General features: G+C 45.7%; 1 protein-coding gene across 4 annotated transcripts in view; it reads left to right on the forward strand.

Annotated features, from left to right (window-relative positions):
* Window positions 1–16,258, forward strand: part of il1rapl1a (interleukin 1 receptor accessory protein-like 1a) — a 426,638-nt gene that overhangs the window by 56,303 nt on the left and 354,077 nt on the right. For all 4 annotated transcript variants that reach the window (XM_036975072.1, XM_036975074.1, XM_036975073.1 and 1 more), the window contains exon 2: window positions 11,238–11,339. In XM_036975072.1, coding sequence (XP_036830967.1) covers window positions 11,258–11,339 — 82 coding nt within the window. In that variant the 5' untranslated portion in view covers window positions 11,238–11,257. The remainder of the gene's footprint in view (window positions 1–11,237; window positions 11,340–16,258) is intronic.

Genomic DNA, 16,258 nt, shown 5'->3' on the forward strand with positions numbered 1-16,258 from the left:
GCAGTTACTCCACATTACTAACCTAAATGTCAGAGTGAAAAGAAGGAAGCCTGAACATAATAAAAACATTCCAAAACACGTATCCTGTTTGCAATCAGGTAGTATAGTAACACTGCAAAAAATGTGGCAATGAAATGATCGTCATGTCCTGAATATGTAAATATTTTTCCTGCAAATCCAGCACATCACCGAGTACCGCTCTTCATATTTTCAAGCACGGTGGTGGCTGCATTACATTTTAAATGTGTATATTTTAGTCATTTAGCAGACACTCTTATCCAGAATGACTTACAGTAGTGAGTGAATACCTTATTGTACTTCTTTATACTGGTTCCCCGTGGGAATTACCCAGAAAGCTTCACAGCTGTAATCACTGCCAAAGGTGATTCTAACATGTATTGACTTAAGTGTGTGAATACTTATTTAACTGAGTATTCAATAAATGTGCAAAAATGTAAAAAAAAAAACGTTTTCACTTTGTCATTATGGAGTATTGTGTATAGAGGGGTGAGAGAAAAATCGATAGAATCCATTTTGAATTCAGCCTTTCACACAACAACATGTAGAATAAGTCAAGGGGTGTGAATACTTTCTGAAGGAACTGTAATAGACAGTAGCAGCAGCGAATGTGATGAGTGTGAATGTGTCGGCGGTGGTGTCAATCGCCCCTGAAACGTGGATATCCCACCATGACGCTGTATGTACACTCTCACACACACCTCGGAGAAAATGAGTTTGGCTGGCGTGTGTGGATGCTGGTCAGGTTATATATCATAGTGTTGGCCAGCGTGGTGGAAGGAGATCCACATGGGACAGATCCATACCATCACTACTCCTATCAGATGGTCATTTCTCTGTATAACTGAGTGTGTGTATTTACTCATATGCGTGTGTTCCATAGTCCTGTGCCCTACTTTATCTAACTTTACCCAGCCCTAGTATCCCTCTAACTTTACCCAGCCCTAGTATCTCTCTAACTTTACCCAGCCCTAGTATCCCTCTAACTTTACCCAGCCCTAGTATCTCTCTAACTTTACCCAGCCCTAGTATCCCTCTAACTTTACCCAGCCCTAGTATCTCTCTAACTTTACCCAGCCCTAGTATCTCTCTAACTTTACCCAGCCCTAGTATCTCTCTCACTTTACCCAGCCCTAGTATCCCTCTCACTTTACCCAGCCCTAGTATCCCTCTCACTTTACCCAGCCCTAGTATCCCTCTAACTTTACCCAGCCCTAGTATCTCTCTAACTTTACCCAGCCCTAGTATCTCTCTCACTTTACCCAGCCCTAGTATCCCTCTCACTTTACCCAGCCCTAGTATCTCTCTAACTTTACCCAGCCCTAGTATCTCTCTCACTTTACCCAGCCCTAGTATCCCTCTCACTTTACCCAGCCCTAGTATCTCTCTCACTTTACCCAGCCCTAGTATCCCTCTAACTTTACCCAGCCCTAGTATCTCTCTCACTTTACCCAGCCCTAGTATCTCTCTAACTTTACCCAGCCCTAGTATCCCTCTCACTTTACCCAGCCCTAGTATCCCTCTCACTTTACCCAGCCCTAGTATCCCTCTAACTTTACCCAGCCCTAGTATCCCTCTAACTTTACCCAGCCCTAGTATCTCTCTAACTTTACCCAGCCCTAGTATCTCTCTAACTTTACCCAGCCCTAGTATCCCTCTAACTTTACCCAGCCCTAGTATCTCTCTAACTTTACCCAGCCCTAGTATCCCTCTAACTTTACCCAGCCCTAGTATCCCTCTAACTTTACCCAGCCCTAGTATCTCTCTAACTTTACCCAGCCCTAGTATCTCTCTAACTTTACCCAGCCCTAGTATCTCTCTAACTTTACCCAGCCCTAGTATCTCTCTAACTTTACCCAGCCCTAGTATCCCTCTAACTTTACCCAGCCCTAGTATCCCTCTCACTTTACCCAGCCCTAGTATCCCTCTCACTTTACCCAGCCCTAGTATCCCTCTAACTTTACCCAGCCCTAGTATCTCTCTCACTTTACCCAGCCCTAGTATCTCTCTAACTTTACCCAGCCCTAGTATCCCTCTCACTTTACCCAGCCCTAGTATCCCTCTCACTTTACCCAGCCCTAGTATCTCTCTAACTTTACCCAGCCCTAGTATCTCTCTCACTTTACCCAGCCCTAGTATCTCTCTCACTTTACCCAGCCCTAGTATCCCTCTAACTTTACCCAGCCCTAGTATCCCTCTAACTTTACCCAGCCCTAGTATCCCTCTCACTTTACCCAGCCCTAGTATCCCTCTAACTTTACCCAGCCCTAGTATCCCTCTAACTTTACCCAGCCCTAGTATCCCTCTAACTTTACCCAGCCCTAGTATCTCTCTAACTTTACCCAGCCCTAGTATCTCTCTAACTTTACCCAGCCCTAGTATCTCTCTAACTTTACCCAGCCCTAGTATCCCTCTAACTTTACCCAGCCCTAGTATCCCTCTAACTTTACCCAGCCCTAGTATCCCTCTCACTTTACCCAGCCCTAGTATCCCTCTCACTTTACCCAGCCCTAGTATCCCTCTAACTTTACCCAGCCCTAGTATCTCTCTCACTTTACCCAGCCCTAGTATCTCTCTAACTTTACCCAGCCCTAGTATCCCTCTCACTTTACCCAGCCCTAGTATCCCTCTCACTTTACCCAGCCCTAGTATCTCTCTAACTTTACCCAGCCCTAGTATCTCTCTCACTTTACCCAGCCCTAGTATCTCTCTCACTTTACCCAGCCCTAGTATCCCTCTAACTTTACCCAGCCCTAGTATCCCTCTAACTTTACCCAGCCCTAGTATCCCTCTCACTTTACCCAGCCCTAGTATCCCTCTAACTTTACCCAGCCCTAGTATCCCTCTAACTTTACCCAGCCCTAGTATCCCTCTAACTTTACCCAGCCCTAGTATCTCTCTAACTTTACCCAGCCCTAGTATCTCTCTAACTTTACCCAGCCCTAGTATCTCTCTAACTTTACCCAGCCCTAGTATCCCTCTCACTTTACCCAGCCCTAGTATCCCTCTAACTTTACCCAGCCCTAGTATCCCTCTCACTTTACCCAGCCCTAGTATCCCTCTAACTTTACCCAGCCCTAGTATCCCTCTAACTTTACCCAGCCCTAGTATCCCTCTAACTTTACCCAGCCCTAGTATCCCTCTAACTTTACCCAGCCCTAGTATCTCTCTAACTTTACCCAGCCCTAGTATCTCTCTAACTTTACCCAGCCCTAGTATCCCTCTAACTTTACCCAGCCCTAGTATCCCTCTAACTTTACCCAGCCCTAGTATCCCTCTAACTTTACCCAGCCGTAGTATCCCTCTAACTTTACCCAGCCCTAGTATCCCTCTCACTTTACCCAGCCATAGTATCCCTCTAACTTTACCCAGCCCTAGTATCCCTCTCTCTTTACCCAGCCCTAGTATCCCTCTCACTTTACCCAGCCCTAGTATCTCTCTAACTTTACCCAGCCCTAGTATCTCTCTCACTTTACCCAGCCCTAGTATCCCTCTAACTTTACCCAGCCCTAGTATCCCTCTAACTTTACCCAGCCCTAGTATCCCTCTCACTTTACCCAGCCCTAGTATCCCTCTAACTTTACCCAGCCCTAGTATCCCTCTAACTTTACCCAGCCCTAGTATCTCTCTAACTTTACCCAGCCCTAGTATCTCTCTAACTTTACCCAGCCCTAGTATCTCTCTAACTTTACCCAGCCCTAGTATCCCTCTCACTTTACCCAGCCCTAGTATCCCTCTAACTTTACCCAGCCCTAGTATCCCTCTCACTTTACCCAGCCCTAGTATCCCTCTAACTTTACCCAGCCCTAGTATCCCTCTAACTTTACCCAGCCCTAGTATCCCTCTAACTTTACCCAGCCCTAGTATCCCTCTAACTTTACCCAGCCCTAGTATCTCTCTAACTTTACCCAGCCCTAGTATCTCTCTAACTTTACCCAGCCCTAGTATCCCTCTAACTTTACCCAGCCCTAGTATCTCTCTAACTTTACCCAGCCCTAGTATCTCTCTAACTTTACCCAGCCCTAGTATCCCTCTCACTTTACCCAGCCCTAGTATCCCTCTAACTTTACCCAGCCCTAGTATCCCTCTCACTTTACCCAGCCCTAGTATCCCTCTAACTTTACCCAGCCCTAGTATCCCTCTAACTTTACCCAGCCCTAGTATCCCTCTAACTTTACCCAGCCCTAGTATCCCTCTAACTTTACCCAGCCCTAGTATCTCTCTAACTTTACCCAGCCCTAGTATCTCTCTAACTTTACCCAGCCCTAGTATCCCTCTAACTTTACCCAGCCCTAGTATCCCTCTAACTTTACCCAGCCCTAGTATCCCTCTAACTTTACCCAGCCGTAGTATCCCTCTAACTTTACCCAGCCCTAGTATCCCTCTCACTTTACCCAGCCATAGTATCCCTCTAACTTTACCCAGCCCTAGTATCCCTCTCTCTTTACCCAGCCCTAGTATCCCTCTCACTTTACCCAGCCCTAGTATCTCTCTAACTTTACCCAGCCCTAGTATCTCTCTCACTTTACCCAGCCCTAGTATCCCTCTAACTTTACCCAGCCCTAGTATCCCTCTAACTTTACCCAGCCCTAGTATCCCTCTCACTTTACCCAGCCCTAGTATCCCTCTAACTTTACCCAGCCCTAGTATCCCTCTAACTTTACCCAGCCCTAGTATCTCTCTAACTTTACCCAGCCCTAGTATCTCTCTAACTTTACCCAGCCCTAGTATCTCTCTAACTTTACCCAGCCCTAGTATCCCTCTCACTTTACCCAGCCCTAGTATCCCTCTAACTTTACCCAGCCCTAGTATCCCTCTCACTTTACCCAGCCCTAGTATCCCTCTAACTTTACCCAGCCCTAGTATCCCTCTAACTTTACCCAGCCCTAGTATCCCTCTAACTTTACCCAGCCCTAGTATCCCTCTAACTTTACCCAGCCCTAGTATCCCTCTAACTTTACCCAGCCCTAGTATCTCTCTAACTTTACCCAGCCCTAGTATCTCTCTAACTTTGCCCAGCCCTAGTATCCCTCTAACTTTACCCAGCCCTAGTATCCCTCTAACTTTACCCAGCCGTAGTATCCCTCTAACTTTACCCAGCCCTAGTATCCCTCTCACTTTACCCAGCCATAGTATCCCTCTAACTTTACCCAGCCCTAGTATCACTCTCACTTTACCCAGCCCTAGTATCTCTCTCACTTTACCCAGCCCTAGTATCCCTCTAACTTTACCCAGCCCTAGTATCCCTCTAACTTTACCCAGCCCTAGTATCCCTCTCACTTTACCCAGCCCTAGTATCCCTCTAACTTTACCCAGCCCTAGTATCCCTCTAACTTTACCCAGCCCTAGTATCTCTCTAACTTTACCCAGCCCTAGTATCTCTCTAACTTTACCCAGCCCTAGTATCTCTCTAACTTTACCCAGCCCTAGTATCCCTCTCACTTTACCCAGCCCTAGTATCCCTCTAACTTTACCCAGCCCTAGTATCCCTCTCACTTTACCCAGCCCTAGTATCCCTCTAACTTTACCCAGCCCTAGTATCTCTCTAACTTTACCCAGCCCTAGTATCCCTCTAACTTTACCCAGCCCTAGTATCCCTCTAACTTTACCCAGCCCTAGTATCTCTCTAACTTTACCCAGCCCTAGTATCCCTCTAACTTTACCCAGCCCTAGTATCCCTCTAACTTTACCCAGCCCTAGTATCCCTCTAACTTTACCCAGCCCTAGTATCCCTCTAACTTTACCCAGCCCTAGTATCCCTCTCACTTTACCCAGCCCTAGTATCCCTCTAACTTTACCCAGCCCTAGTATCTCTCTAACTTTACCCAGCCCTAGTATCCCTCTAACTTTACCCAGCCCTAGTATCTCTCTAACTTTACCCAGCCCTAGTATCTCTCTAACTTTACCCAGCCCTAGTATCTCTCTAACTTTACCCAGCCCTAGTATCTCTCTAACTTTACCCAGCCCTAGTATCCCTCTAACTTTACCCAGCCCTAGTATCTCTCTAACTTTACCCAGCCCTAGTATCCCTCTCACTTTACCCAGCCCTAGTATCCCTCTCACTTTACCCAGCCCTAGTATCTCTCTAACTTTACCCAGCCCTAGTATCCCTCTAACTTTACCCAGCCCTAGTATCTCTCTAACTTTACCCAGCCCTAGTATCTCTCTAACTTTACCCAGCCCTAGTATCCCTCTCACTTTTCCCAGCCCTAGTATCCCTCTAACTTTACCCAGCCCTAGTATCTCTCTAACTTTACCCAGCCCTAGTATCCCTCTAACTTTACCCAGCCCTAGTATCTCTCTAACTTTACCCAGCCCTAGTATCTCTCTAACTTTACCCAGCCCTAGTATCTCTCTAACTTTACCCAGCCCTAGTATCCCTCTAACTTTACCCAGCCCTAGTATCTCTCTAACTTTACCCAGCCCTAGTATCCCTCTCACTTTACCCAGCCCTAGTATCCCTCTCACTTTACCCAGCCCTAGTATCCCTCTCACTTTACCCAGCCCTAGTATCTCTCTAACTTTACCCAGCCCTAGTATCTCTCTAACTTTACCCAGCCCTAGTATCTCTCTAACTTTACCCAGCCCTAGTATCTCTCTAACTTTACCCAGCCCTAGTATCCCTCTAACTTTACCCAGCCCTAGTATCTCTCTAACTTTACCCAGCCCTAGTATCTCTCTAACTTTACCCAGCCCTAGTATCCCTCTAACTTTACCCAGCCCTAGTATCTCTCTAACTTTACCCAGCCCTAGTATCTCTCTAACTTTACCCAGCCCTAGTATCCCTCTAACTTTACCCAGCCCTAGTATCTCTCTAACTTTACCCAGCCCTAGTATCTCTCTAACTTTACCCAGCCCTAGTATCCCTCTCACTTTACCCAGCCCTAGTATCCCTCTCACTTTACCCAGCCCTAGTATCCCTCTAACTTTACCCAGCCCTAGTATCCCTCTAACTTTACCCAGCCCTAGTATCCCTCTAACTTTACCCAGCCCTAGTATCCCTCTAACTTTACCCAGCCCTAGTATCCCTCTAACTTTACCCAGCCCTAGTATCCCTCTCACTTTAACTTTTGGCAAATTGCTTTAGAACTTCTATAATCAAAAATCTATGAAAACATAGACGGATGAAAAGGTTTAATTTAGGTTGGTTGGATATTATTACCGATGAAACATTTCCCAATGTGTATTCCTGGGAGAGATAGTCACTTAAAGCTACGCTAGCTTAGCGATGCCGCTCCACCTCACCTTATTACCTCTCCCTCCTGATTACCTGTCTTGCCCTGGAAACAACTGGCATATTCAAATGAGACTAGCCCGACCCATTCTTCTTCTTCAGTTTGGGGAAATCAAGCCTTTTTCCTACTGGGTGAAATGAAGCGACTACAAACATGACTTTGGATATGGTAATTCAGAATATACCTGTGGATATAGCCCCGATATCCTTGAAATGATGACAGGACTTTTGACGTGAATTTTGAGAAGTTTTATGAAAATGAATGGAACTTGCAGAAATCGCAAAGTGATGGTGGGGTGTTTTTCCCTGGTCTACGACAGGCACCATATTAGGGAGTATGATGGAAACAGTCACTTGTGTCTTCAAGAGAAGTTGGCATGTGTTTGTGTTGGCAACTCTTCACTGCATCCACAGAGGCATAGACTTCACAGAAGTGCTCTAATGTCTTGACCCCCATTATATCCCTGGTTGAGGAGTTAGTGGTCTGGGCTGTGTGTTTGTTTGGGAGAAAGAGTCTTTGTTTCACAGTCTGTACCTCTCAGCAGATAATACTAAAGTAGTAGATGGGGAATGGAGAGAGAGCACTAGTGAGGGGGTGGGGGTCACAATGCCCTGGTCCCACTGGGCCTTTGAAGGCTTGACATGGTTGGGTCTTCAGGAGCGCCATGCCATTGTTGTGGGGAGAAGACTGTATCAGGGAAGAGTTTGACACTCAGGAGACAGTCAGCCAGTCTGGCCAACATGGGGACAGGCAGGAGCAGCATAGAGACCACTGGCCAACATGGGGACAGGCAGGAGCCACATAGAGACCACTGGCCAACATGGGGACAGGCAGGAGCAGCATAGAGACCACTGGCCAACATGGGGACAGGCAGGAGCAGCATAGAGACCACTGGCCAACATGGTGGCTGGCAGCTACACCTGCAATAACATCTGCTAAATATGTGTAGGTGACCAATACAATTTGATTTGATTTTGAACTGCCTCCAGTCTTCCCAAGGCCGTTTGTTGTTTCTCTCCTCCTCTCATCTCATCTCATCTCAGCTCATCTCCTCTCCTCTCAGTCTATGATCGCTGTCACCTCTGACCCCCTTGTTCCTACGGTAGCCACAACAGAATTGTGTGCCTTTCAAATCTCAATAGAAACACTTAAACTGAATCCAGCCCAGCCCACTCACTCTACTGTATTCACATCTGATTCCAGCCCAGCCCACTCACTCTACTGTATTCACATCTGAATCCAGCCCAGCCCACTCACTCTACTGTATTCACATCTGAATCCAGCCCAGCCCACTCACTCTACTGTATTCACATCTGAATCCAGCCCAGCCCACTCACTCTACTGTATTCACATCTGAATCCAGCCCAGCCCACTCACTCTACTGTATTCACATCTGAATCCAGCCCAGCCCACTCACTCTACTGTATTCACATCTGAATCCAGCCCAGCCCACTCACTCTACTGTATTCACATCTGAATCCAGCCCAGCCCACTCACTCTACTGTATTCACATCTGAATCCAGCCCACTCACTCTACTGTATTCACATCTGAATCCAGCCCAGCCCACTCACTCTACTGTATTCACATCTGAATCCAGCCCAGCCCACTCACTCTACTGTATTCACATCTGAATCCAGCCCAGCCCACTCACTCTACTGTATTCACATCTGAATCCAGCCCAGCCCACTCACTCTACTGTATTCACATCTGAATCCAGCCCAGCCCACTCACTCTACTGTATTCACATCTGAATCCAGCCCAGCCCACTCACTCTACTGTATTCACATCTGCAGGCCTTTTCCATTTGCAGAGTTCTTCAAGAGCTTTGTTTTGATTGTTTGGTACTTGTGAATAAAATAATGAAATGGTGGATATATTAGTAGGGATTGAAGACCATCATCTCCTCATGCAAAAGAGCACTGAATTCTAGTTGTCATCATTATGGCTCCAGCTAATACAGTGTGGAAATATTGTGTCTTTTCCATCTAACTTTCGATTCATATAGACACATACACACACGCGTTCTCTGGAGTGATGAATTGCGCTTCACCATCTGGCAGTCTGATGGACGAATCTGGGTTTGGCAGGATGCCAGGAGAAAGCTACCTGCCTCAATGCATAGTGCCAACTGTAAAGTTTGGTGGAGGAGGAATAATGGTCTGGGGCTGTTTTTCATGGTTCTGGCTAGGCCCCTTAGTTCCAGTGAAGGGAAATCTTAACGCCACAGCATACAATTACTTTCTAGATGATTCTGTGCTTCCAACTTTGTGGCAATAGTTTGGGGAAGGCCCTTTCCTGTTTCAGCTTCACAATGCCCCGTGCAGAAAGCAAGGTCCATACAGAAATGGTTTGCCGGGATCGGTGTGGAAGAACTTGACTGGCCTGCACACAGCCCAGCCCTCAACCCCATCAAACACCTTTGGGATAAATTGGAACGCTGACTGTGAGCCAGGCCTATTCGCCCAACATCAGTGCCCCGACCTCAATAATGCTCTTGTGGCTGAAGGGAAAAAGTCCCTGCAACAATGTTCCAACATCTAGTGGAAAGCCTTCCCAGAAGAGTGGAGGCTGTTATAGCAGCAAAGGGGTGGCCAACTCCATATTAACGCCCATGATTCTGGAATGAGATGTTCGATGAGCAGGTGTCCACATACTTTAGGTCATGTAATGTTTCTGCCCAATCTAACAGCACACCAGAGGACAGAGAGTGACCAATCGAAAAGCACTTCAGTGGAAAGGACAAACACACACACACACACACACACACACACACACACACACACACACACACACACACACGCAAGCACACACACACAGACACACATATTCATATCACAGTCTAGTCATTAGAGTGGGTTACTATATCTTAGAGTATGTTGTTTACCACCATAAGATGAACTAACGCCTTCATCTGTTAACATGATTTACAAGGTTCATAGCAACGGCTGAGATATTTTCAAACAACGTGATTGTCTGTGAGAAGGCTTATGTAAAATTAGCATTTCTGACTATTTTGTGTGTGGAAACTTTTGAGGATTTTATGGAATTTTCAAGTTCAAGTTTTATTTGTCACATGCACAAGCCCTACCCAGCAGTATTCAATATGAAAACAAGTATAACTAATGATAACTAATAAAAAAACATTAGAATTACAAGAGGAAGCTATATACAAGGTAAATGGACAATGTGCAGGTATACTGGAGTATTTGACGTAGATATGTACATTTAGTGTGTGGGTGTTAGTGTGAGTGTGTGAGTGTGAGTGTGTGCTTGTTAGTGTGTGTGTGGGTGTTAGTGTGCGTTAGTGTGAGTGTGGGGGTGTGAGTGTGTGGGTGTTAGTATGATTGTGTGTTGGTGTGAGTGTTTGGGTGTTAGTGTGTGTGAGTGTGAATGTGTGAGTGTGTGTGTGTGAGTGTTCGTGTCAGTGTGTGGGTGTTAGTGTGAGTGTGTGTTAATGTAAGTGTGGGTGTTAGTGTGTGTTAGTGTGGGTGTGAGTGTGTGGGTGTTAGTGTGTGTGTGTGTGTGTGTGTGTGTGCACGTTAGTGTGCGTGTGTGTGTGTGTTAGTGTGTGTTTGGGTGTTAGTGTGTGTTGGTGTTGGTGTTAGTGTGTAGGTGTGGGTTTTTGAGTGTGTGGTTGTTGGTGTGAGTGTGAGTGTGTGGGTATTAGTGTGAGTGTGTGTTGGTGTTGGTGTGTGGGTGTTAGTGTTAGTGTGTGTTAGTTTGAGTGTGTGGTTGTTGGTGTGAGAGTGTGTCGGTTTGAGTGTGTCTCTATTGCAATCACCATTAGATGCCCTTAGGGGAATGTGAGGACAGGAGTGTGTGTGTGTGTGTGTGTGTGTGTGTGTGGGTTAAATACATATTTTTCTCTCTGATGGCTCTGCTGTCTTCGATGTGGGGAAAACGTGATCCTCTATTGAAAAATGTCTGACTTTTTCTCTCTCCCTCAATCTCTCCATCTCCCTCCCTCTCTCTTTGTCTCTCAGGCTGCTAGGTCTGGTGGAAGATGAGGACTCCTATCCCTCTCCTGATTCTGCTGTACATCACCCTGTCCCGCAGCATGAAGACGGTCTCCAAGAGAGGCTCAGGTATATACGTAACACTTCCTCTTCCTCTATCTACATCCTGTTTCCTGTTGCTCCTCACACCTGTGCTGGGAGATTGGGCGTTGCGTTCGTCTGTGTGTGTGTGCGTGCGTGCGGGCCTGTGCGTGCGGGCCTGTGTGTGTGTCTCCACTGGCCTTATTAAAAGACATGGAGCTGAAGTAATTGCTTAGGGCATTCCTCTTCCCCATTTCTCTGTCTGAGTCAATCGTAATCACTAGATGTCTGATGAGGTTTTTAAATGTGGAGTTGACATTTTTGGGGGATGGATCGAGCATGATTACCTGCCTGCTATCTGAATTTTAAACATGATATACTGGATGACAGATTCAGAGCTAGCTAGCGTTCCCCCCTACATCCTTAAAGTTATCTGGACAGAGATTACTACTAGAATCTGTTCATTACCAGGTAAAGTACTGAGTTGACCGGATTTGGTCAGACAAGTTTAAAATAGGCTACACTGCAGTGTGTGTGTGTGTGTGTGTGTGTGTGTTTGAGAGTGTCTGTGTGTGTGTGTGTGTTTGAGAGTGTCTGTGTGTGTGTTTGAGAGTGTCTGTGTGTGTGTGTGTTTGAGAGTGTCATTGTGTGTGTGTGTTTGAGAGTGTCTGTGTGTGTGTGTGTGTGTGTGTGTGTGTGTTTGAGAGTGTCTGTGTGTGTTTGTGTTTGAGAGTGTCTGTGTGTGTTTGTGTTTGAGAGTGTCATTGTGTGTGTGTGTTTGAGAGTGTTTGTGTGTGTGTGTGTTTGAGAGTGTCTGTGTGTGTGTGTTTGAGAGTGTCTGTGTGTGTGTGTGTGTTTGAGAGTGTCATTGTGTGTGTATGTGTGTGTGTGTGTTTGAGAGTGTCATTGTGTGTGTGTTTGAGAGTGTCATTGTGTGTGTGTGTTTGAGAGTGTCATTGTGTGTGTGTGTTTGAGAGTGTCTGTGTGTGTGTGTTGAGAGTGTCATTGTGTGTGTGTTTGAGATTGTCATTGTGTGTGTGTTTGAGAGTGTCGTTGTGTGTGTGTGTTTGAGAGTGTCATTGTGTGTGTGTGTTTGAGAGTGTCTGTGTGTGTGTGTGTTTGATAGTGTCTGTGTGTGTGTTTGAGAGTGTCTGTGTGTGTGTGTGTGTGTGTGTTTGAAAGTGTCTGTGTGTGTGTTTGAGAGTGTCTGTGTGTGTGTTTGAGAGTATCTGTGTGTGTGTGTGTTTGAGAGTGTCTGTGTTTGTGTGTTTGAGAGTGTCTGTGTGTGTGTTTGAGAGTATCTGTGTGTGTGTGTTTGAGAGTGTCTGTGTTTGTGTGTTTGAGAGTGTCTGTGTGTGTGTGTGTGTTTGAGAGTGTCATTGTGTGTGTGTGTGTTTGAGAATGTCTGTGTTTGTGTGTTTGAGAGTGTCTGTGTGTGTGTGTGTTTGAGAGTGTCTGTGTGTGTTTGAGAGTGTCTGTGTGTGTTTGAGAGTGTCTGTGTGTGTGTTTGAGAGTGTCTGTGTGTGTGTTTGAGAGTGTGTGTGTGTGTGTTTGAGAGTACCTGTGTGTGTGTGTTTGAGAGTACCTGTGTGTGTGTGTGTGTTTGAGAGTACCTGTGTGTGTGTGTGTTTGAGAGTACCTGTGTGTGTGTGTGTGTTTGAGAGTACCTGTGTTTGAGAGTGTGTGTGTGTGTGTGTGTGTTTGAGAGTGTGTGTGTGTGTGTTTGTGTGTGTGTGTGTGTGGGGGCGTTATCTCTTTCTTGAGTTATTAATATGTTCCTTTCATTGATTGCGTTTCTGTGTGTGTGTCTGTGAGAAGGCTTACGTAAAATTAGCATTTCTGACTATTTTGTGTGTGGAAACTTTTGAGGATTTTATGGAATTTTCAAGTTCAAGTTGTATTTGTCACATGTACAAGCCCTACCCAGCAGTATTCAATATGAAAACAAGTATAACTAATGATAACTAATAAAAAAAAACATTAGAATTACAAGAGTAAGGTAAATGGACAATGTGCAGGTACACTGGAGTATTTGAGGTAGATATGTACATTTAGTGTGTGTGTGTTAGTGTGAGTGTGTGGGTGTTAGTGTGTGAATGTACGTTTGTGAGTGTTAGTGTGAGTGTGTGGGTGTTAGATGGAGTCTCTGATGGCACAGCTGGCGCTGCAGTACAGCGCCCTTAACCACTGCGCCACACTGGCCCTAGGAAGGTGTTCTTAATGTTTTGTACACTCATTGTAAAAAGATGAAGGAAGAAAAATGTATATTTTATATGAATACATTTTTTAAAGTTATTCAAGTATAAATTACCAAAGTTACCATAGATTGTAGCCCAAAATAAAATTCCGGGACCTTTTTTAAATTAGCGTTAAGTTATTTACCCAGTCAACAGTCATGTTGTGTCACCCTGCAGTTTGGTTACTTAGTGGTCCTCTACACGCCACTTCTCTGTCATCTCACACATTAAAGATGGAGACTCATATCAACTGGGTTATTGTGTGCATTTAGCTACGAAGGTAGGCACGAAAATACAAGTGGAACTGGTCAGATTCATACAGCGGTCGTCTTGCTCAGGAACTCAATGGAATAGACCAAGAGGAAATGTGCACACACGCTCGCACGCACGCACACACACACACACACACACACACACACACACACACACACACACACACACACACACACACACACACACAAATAACCTCCCTCCCTTTCTTTTTATCAACCTGCTGCTTCATTTGTCATACTCTTCTCATTTCCTCACTTTCTCTCTCATCTCACTCTCTCCTCTCCCTCTCTTTCACTCTCCTCCCCCTCTCTTTCTCTTTCCTCTCCCTCACTTTCTCTCTCCTCTCTCTCTCTTTCTCTCTCCTCTCCCTCTCTCCTCTCCCTCTCTTTCACTCTCCTCCCCCTCACTTTCTCTCTCCTCTCTCTCTCTTTCTCTCTCCTCTCCCTCTCTCCTCTCCCTCTCTTTCACTCTCCTCCCCCTCTCTTTCTCTTTCCTCTCCCTCACTTTCTCTCTCCTCTCTCTCTCTTTCTCTCTCCTCTCCCTCTCTCCTCTCCCTCTCTTTCACTCTCCTCCCCCTCACTTTCTCTCTCCTCTCTCTCTCTTTCTCTCTCCTCTCTCTCTCCTCTCTCTCTCTCCTCTCCCTCTCTTTCACTCTCCTCCCTCTCTCTTTCTCTCTCCTCTCTCTCTCCTATCTCTCTCCTATCTCTCTCTCCTCTCCCTCTCTTTCACTCTCCTCCCCCTCTCTTTCTCTCTCGTCTCCCTCTCTCTTTCTCTCTCCTCTCTCTCTCTCTCTCCTCTCTCTCTCCTCTCCCTCTCTTTCTCTTTCCTCTCCCTCTCTTTCTCTCTCCTTGTCACGTTCTGACCTTTATTTCCTTTGTTTTGTCTTTATTTAGTATGGTCAGGGCGTGAGTTGGGGTGGGCAGTCTATGTTTGTGTTTCTATGTTTTTTCTATTTCTGTGTTTGGCCTGATATGGTTCTCAATCAGAGGCAGGTGTTTATCATTGTCCCTGATTGAGAAACATATTTAGGTAGCCTGGGTTTCACTGTTGGTTTGTGGGTGTTTGTTTCCGTGTGAGTGTTTGTCGCCATACGGTACTGTTTCGGTTTGGTTATTTCACGTATTTGTTTATTGTTTTTGTATTTCATAGTGTTCAGTGCTTTTCTTATTAAAATCGTCATGAACACTTACCACGCCGCATTTTGGTCCGATCCTTACTCCTCTTCTTACGAAGAGGAGGAAATCTGCCGTTACACTCCTCTCCCTCCTCTCATCAAACCATGGTCCTGTGAGTGTTGTCTGTCTTTCAGACTGGCCGGTGGGGATGACCAGATCTGGGTTCAAATACATGTATTTCATTATGGTAAATACTGAATACTTTCCAGGTGTATTTCCAAATACATTAAAATATTCAACTACAAATGAAAGATATCTGAATATTTACTTCAAATGTACGGTGCATTCGAAAAGTATTCAGACCCCTTGACTTTTTCCACATTTTGTGCTGTTACAGCCTTATTCTAAAATGGATTAAATGTAAAAAAAATCCTCATCAATCTGCACACAATACCGTATAATGACAAAGTGAAAACAGAAATACCTTATTTACATCAGTGTTCGGACCCTTTGCAACGCCAAAATTCAGACTCTAAATTAAGTTTAGGTGCATCCTGTTTCCATTGACTGGTGTCCACCTGTGGTAAATTTAATTGATTGTACATGATTGGGAAAGGCACCCACCTGTCTATATAAGGTCCCACAGTTGACAGTACATGTCAGAGCAAAAACCAAGCCATGAGGTTGAAGGAATTATCCGTAGAGCTCCGAGACAGGATTGTGTCGAGGCACAGATCTGGGGAAGGGTACCAAAAAACGTCTGCAGCATTTAAGGTCCCCTAAGAACACATTAGCCTCCATCATTCTTAATTAGAATTAGTTTGGAACCACCAAGAGTCTTCCTAGAGCTGGCCGCTTGGCCAAACTGAGCATTCTGGGGAGAAGGGCCTTGGTCAGGGAGGTGACCAATGACCTAATGGTCACTCTGACAGAGCCGCAGAGGTCGTCTGTGGAGATGGGAGAACCTTCCAGAGGGACAGCCATCTCTGCAGCACTCCACCAAGCAGGCCTTAATGGTTGATTGGCCAGACGGAAGCCACTCCTCAGTAAAAGGCACATGACAGCCCGCTTGGAGTTTGCCAAAAGCCACCTAAAGGAGTTTCAGACCATGATAAACACGATTCTCTGGTCTGATGAAACCAAGATTGAACTATTTGGCGTGAATGCCAAGCGTCACGTCTGGAGGAAACCTGGCACTAGTCTGGCTAGTTCATCTTTCGAGGGAAAGATGAACTGAGCAAAGTACAGAGTGGTCCATGATGAAAACCTGCTCCAGATCACTCAGGACCTCAGACTGGGGCAAATGTTCACCTTCCAACAGGACAACGACCCTAAGCATACA

Source organism: Oncorhynchus mykiss, chromosome 3 (genome assembly GCF_013265735.2).
Source record: "Oncorhynchus mykiss isolate Arlee chromosome 3, USDA_OmykA_1.1, whole genome shotgun sequence".
In the NCBI taxonomy this organism is placed as follows: domain Eukaryota; kingdom Metazoa; phylum Chordata; class Actinopteri; order Salmoniformes; family Salmonidae; genus Oncorhynchus; species Oncorhynchus mykiss.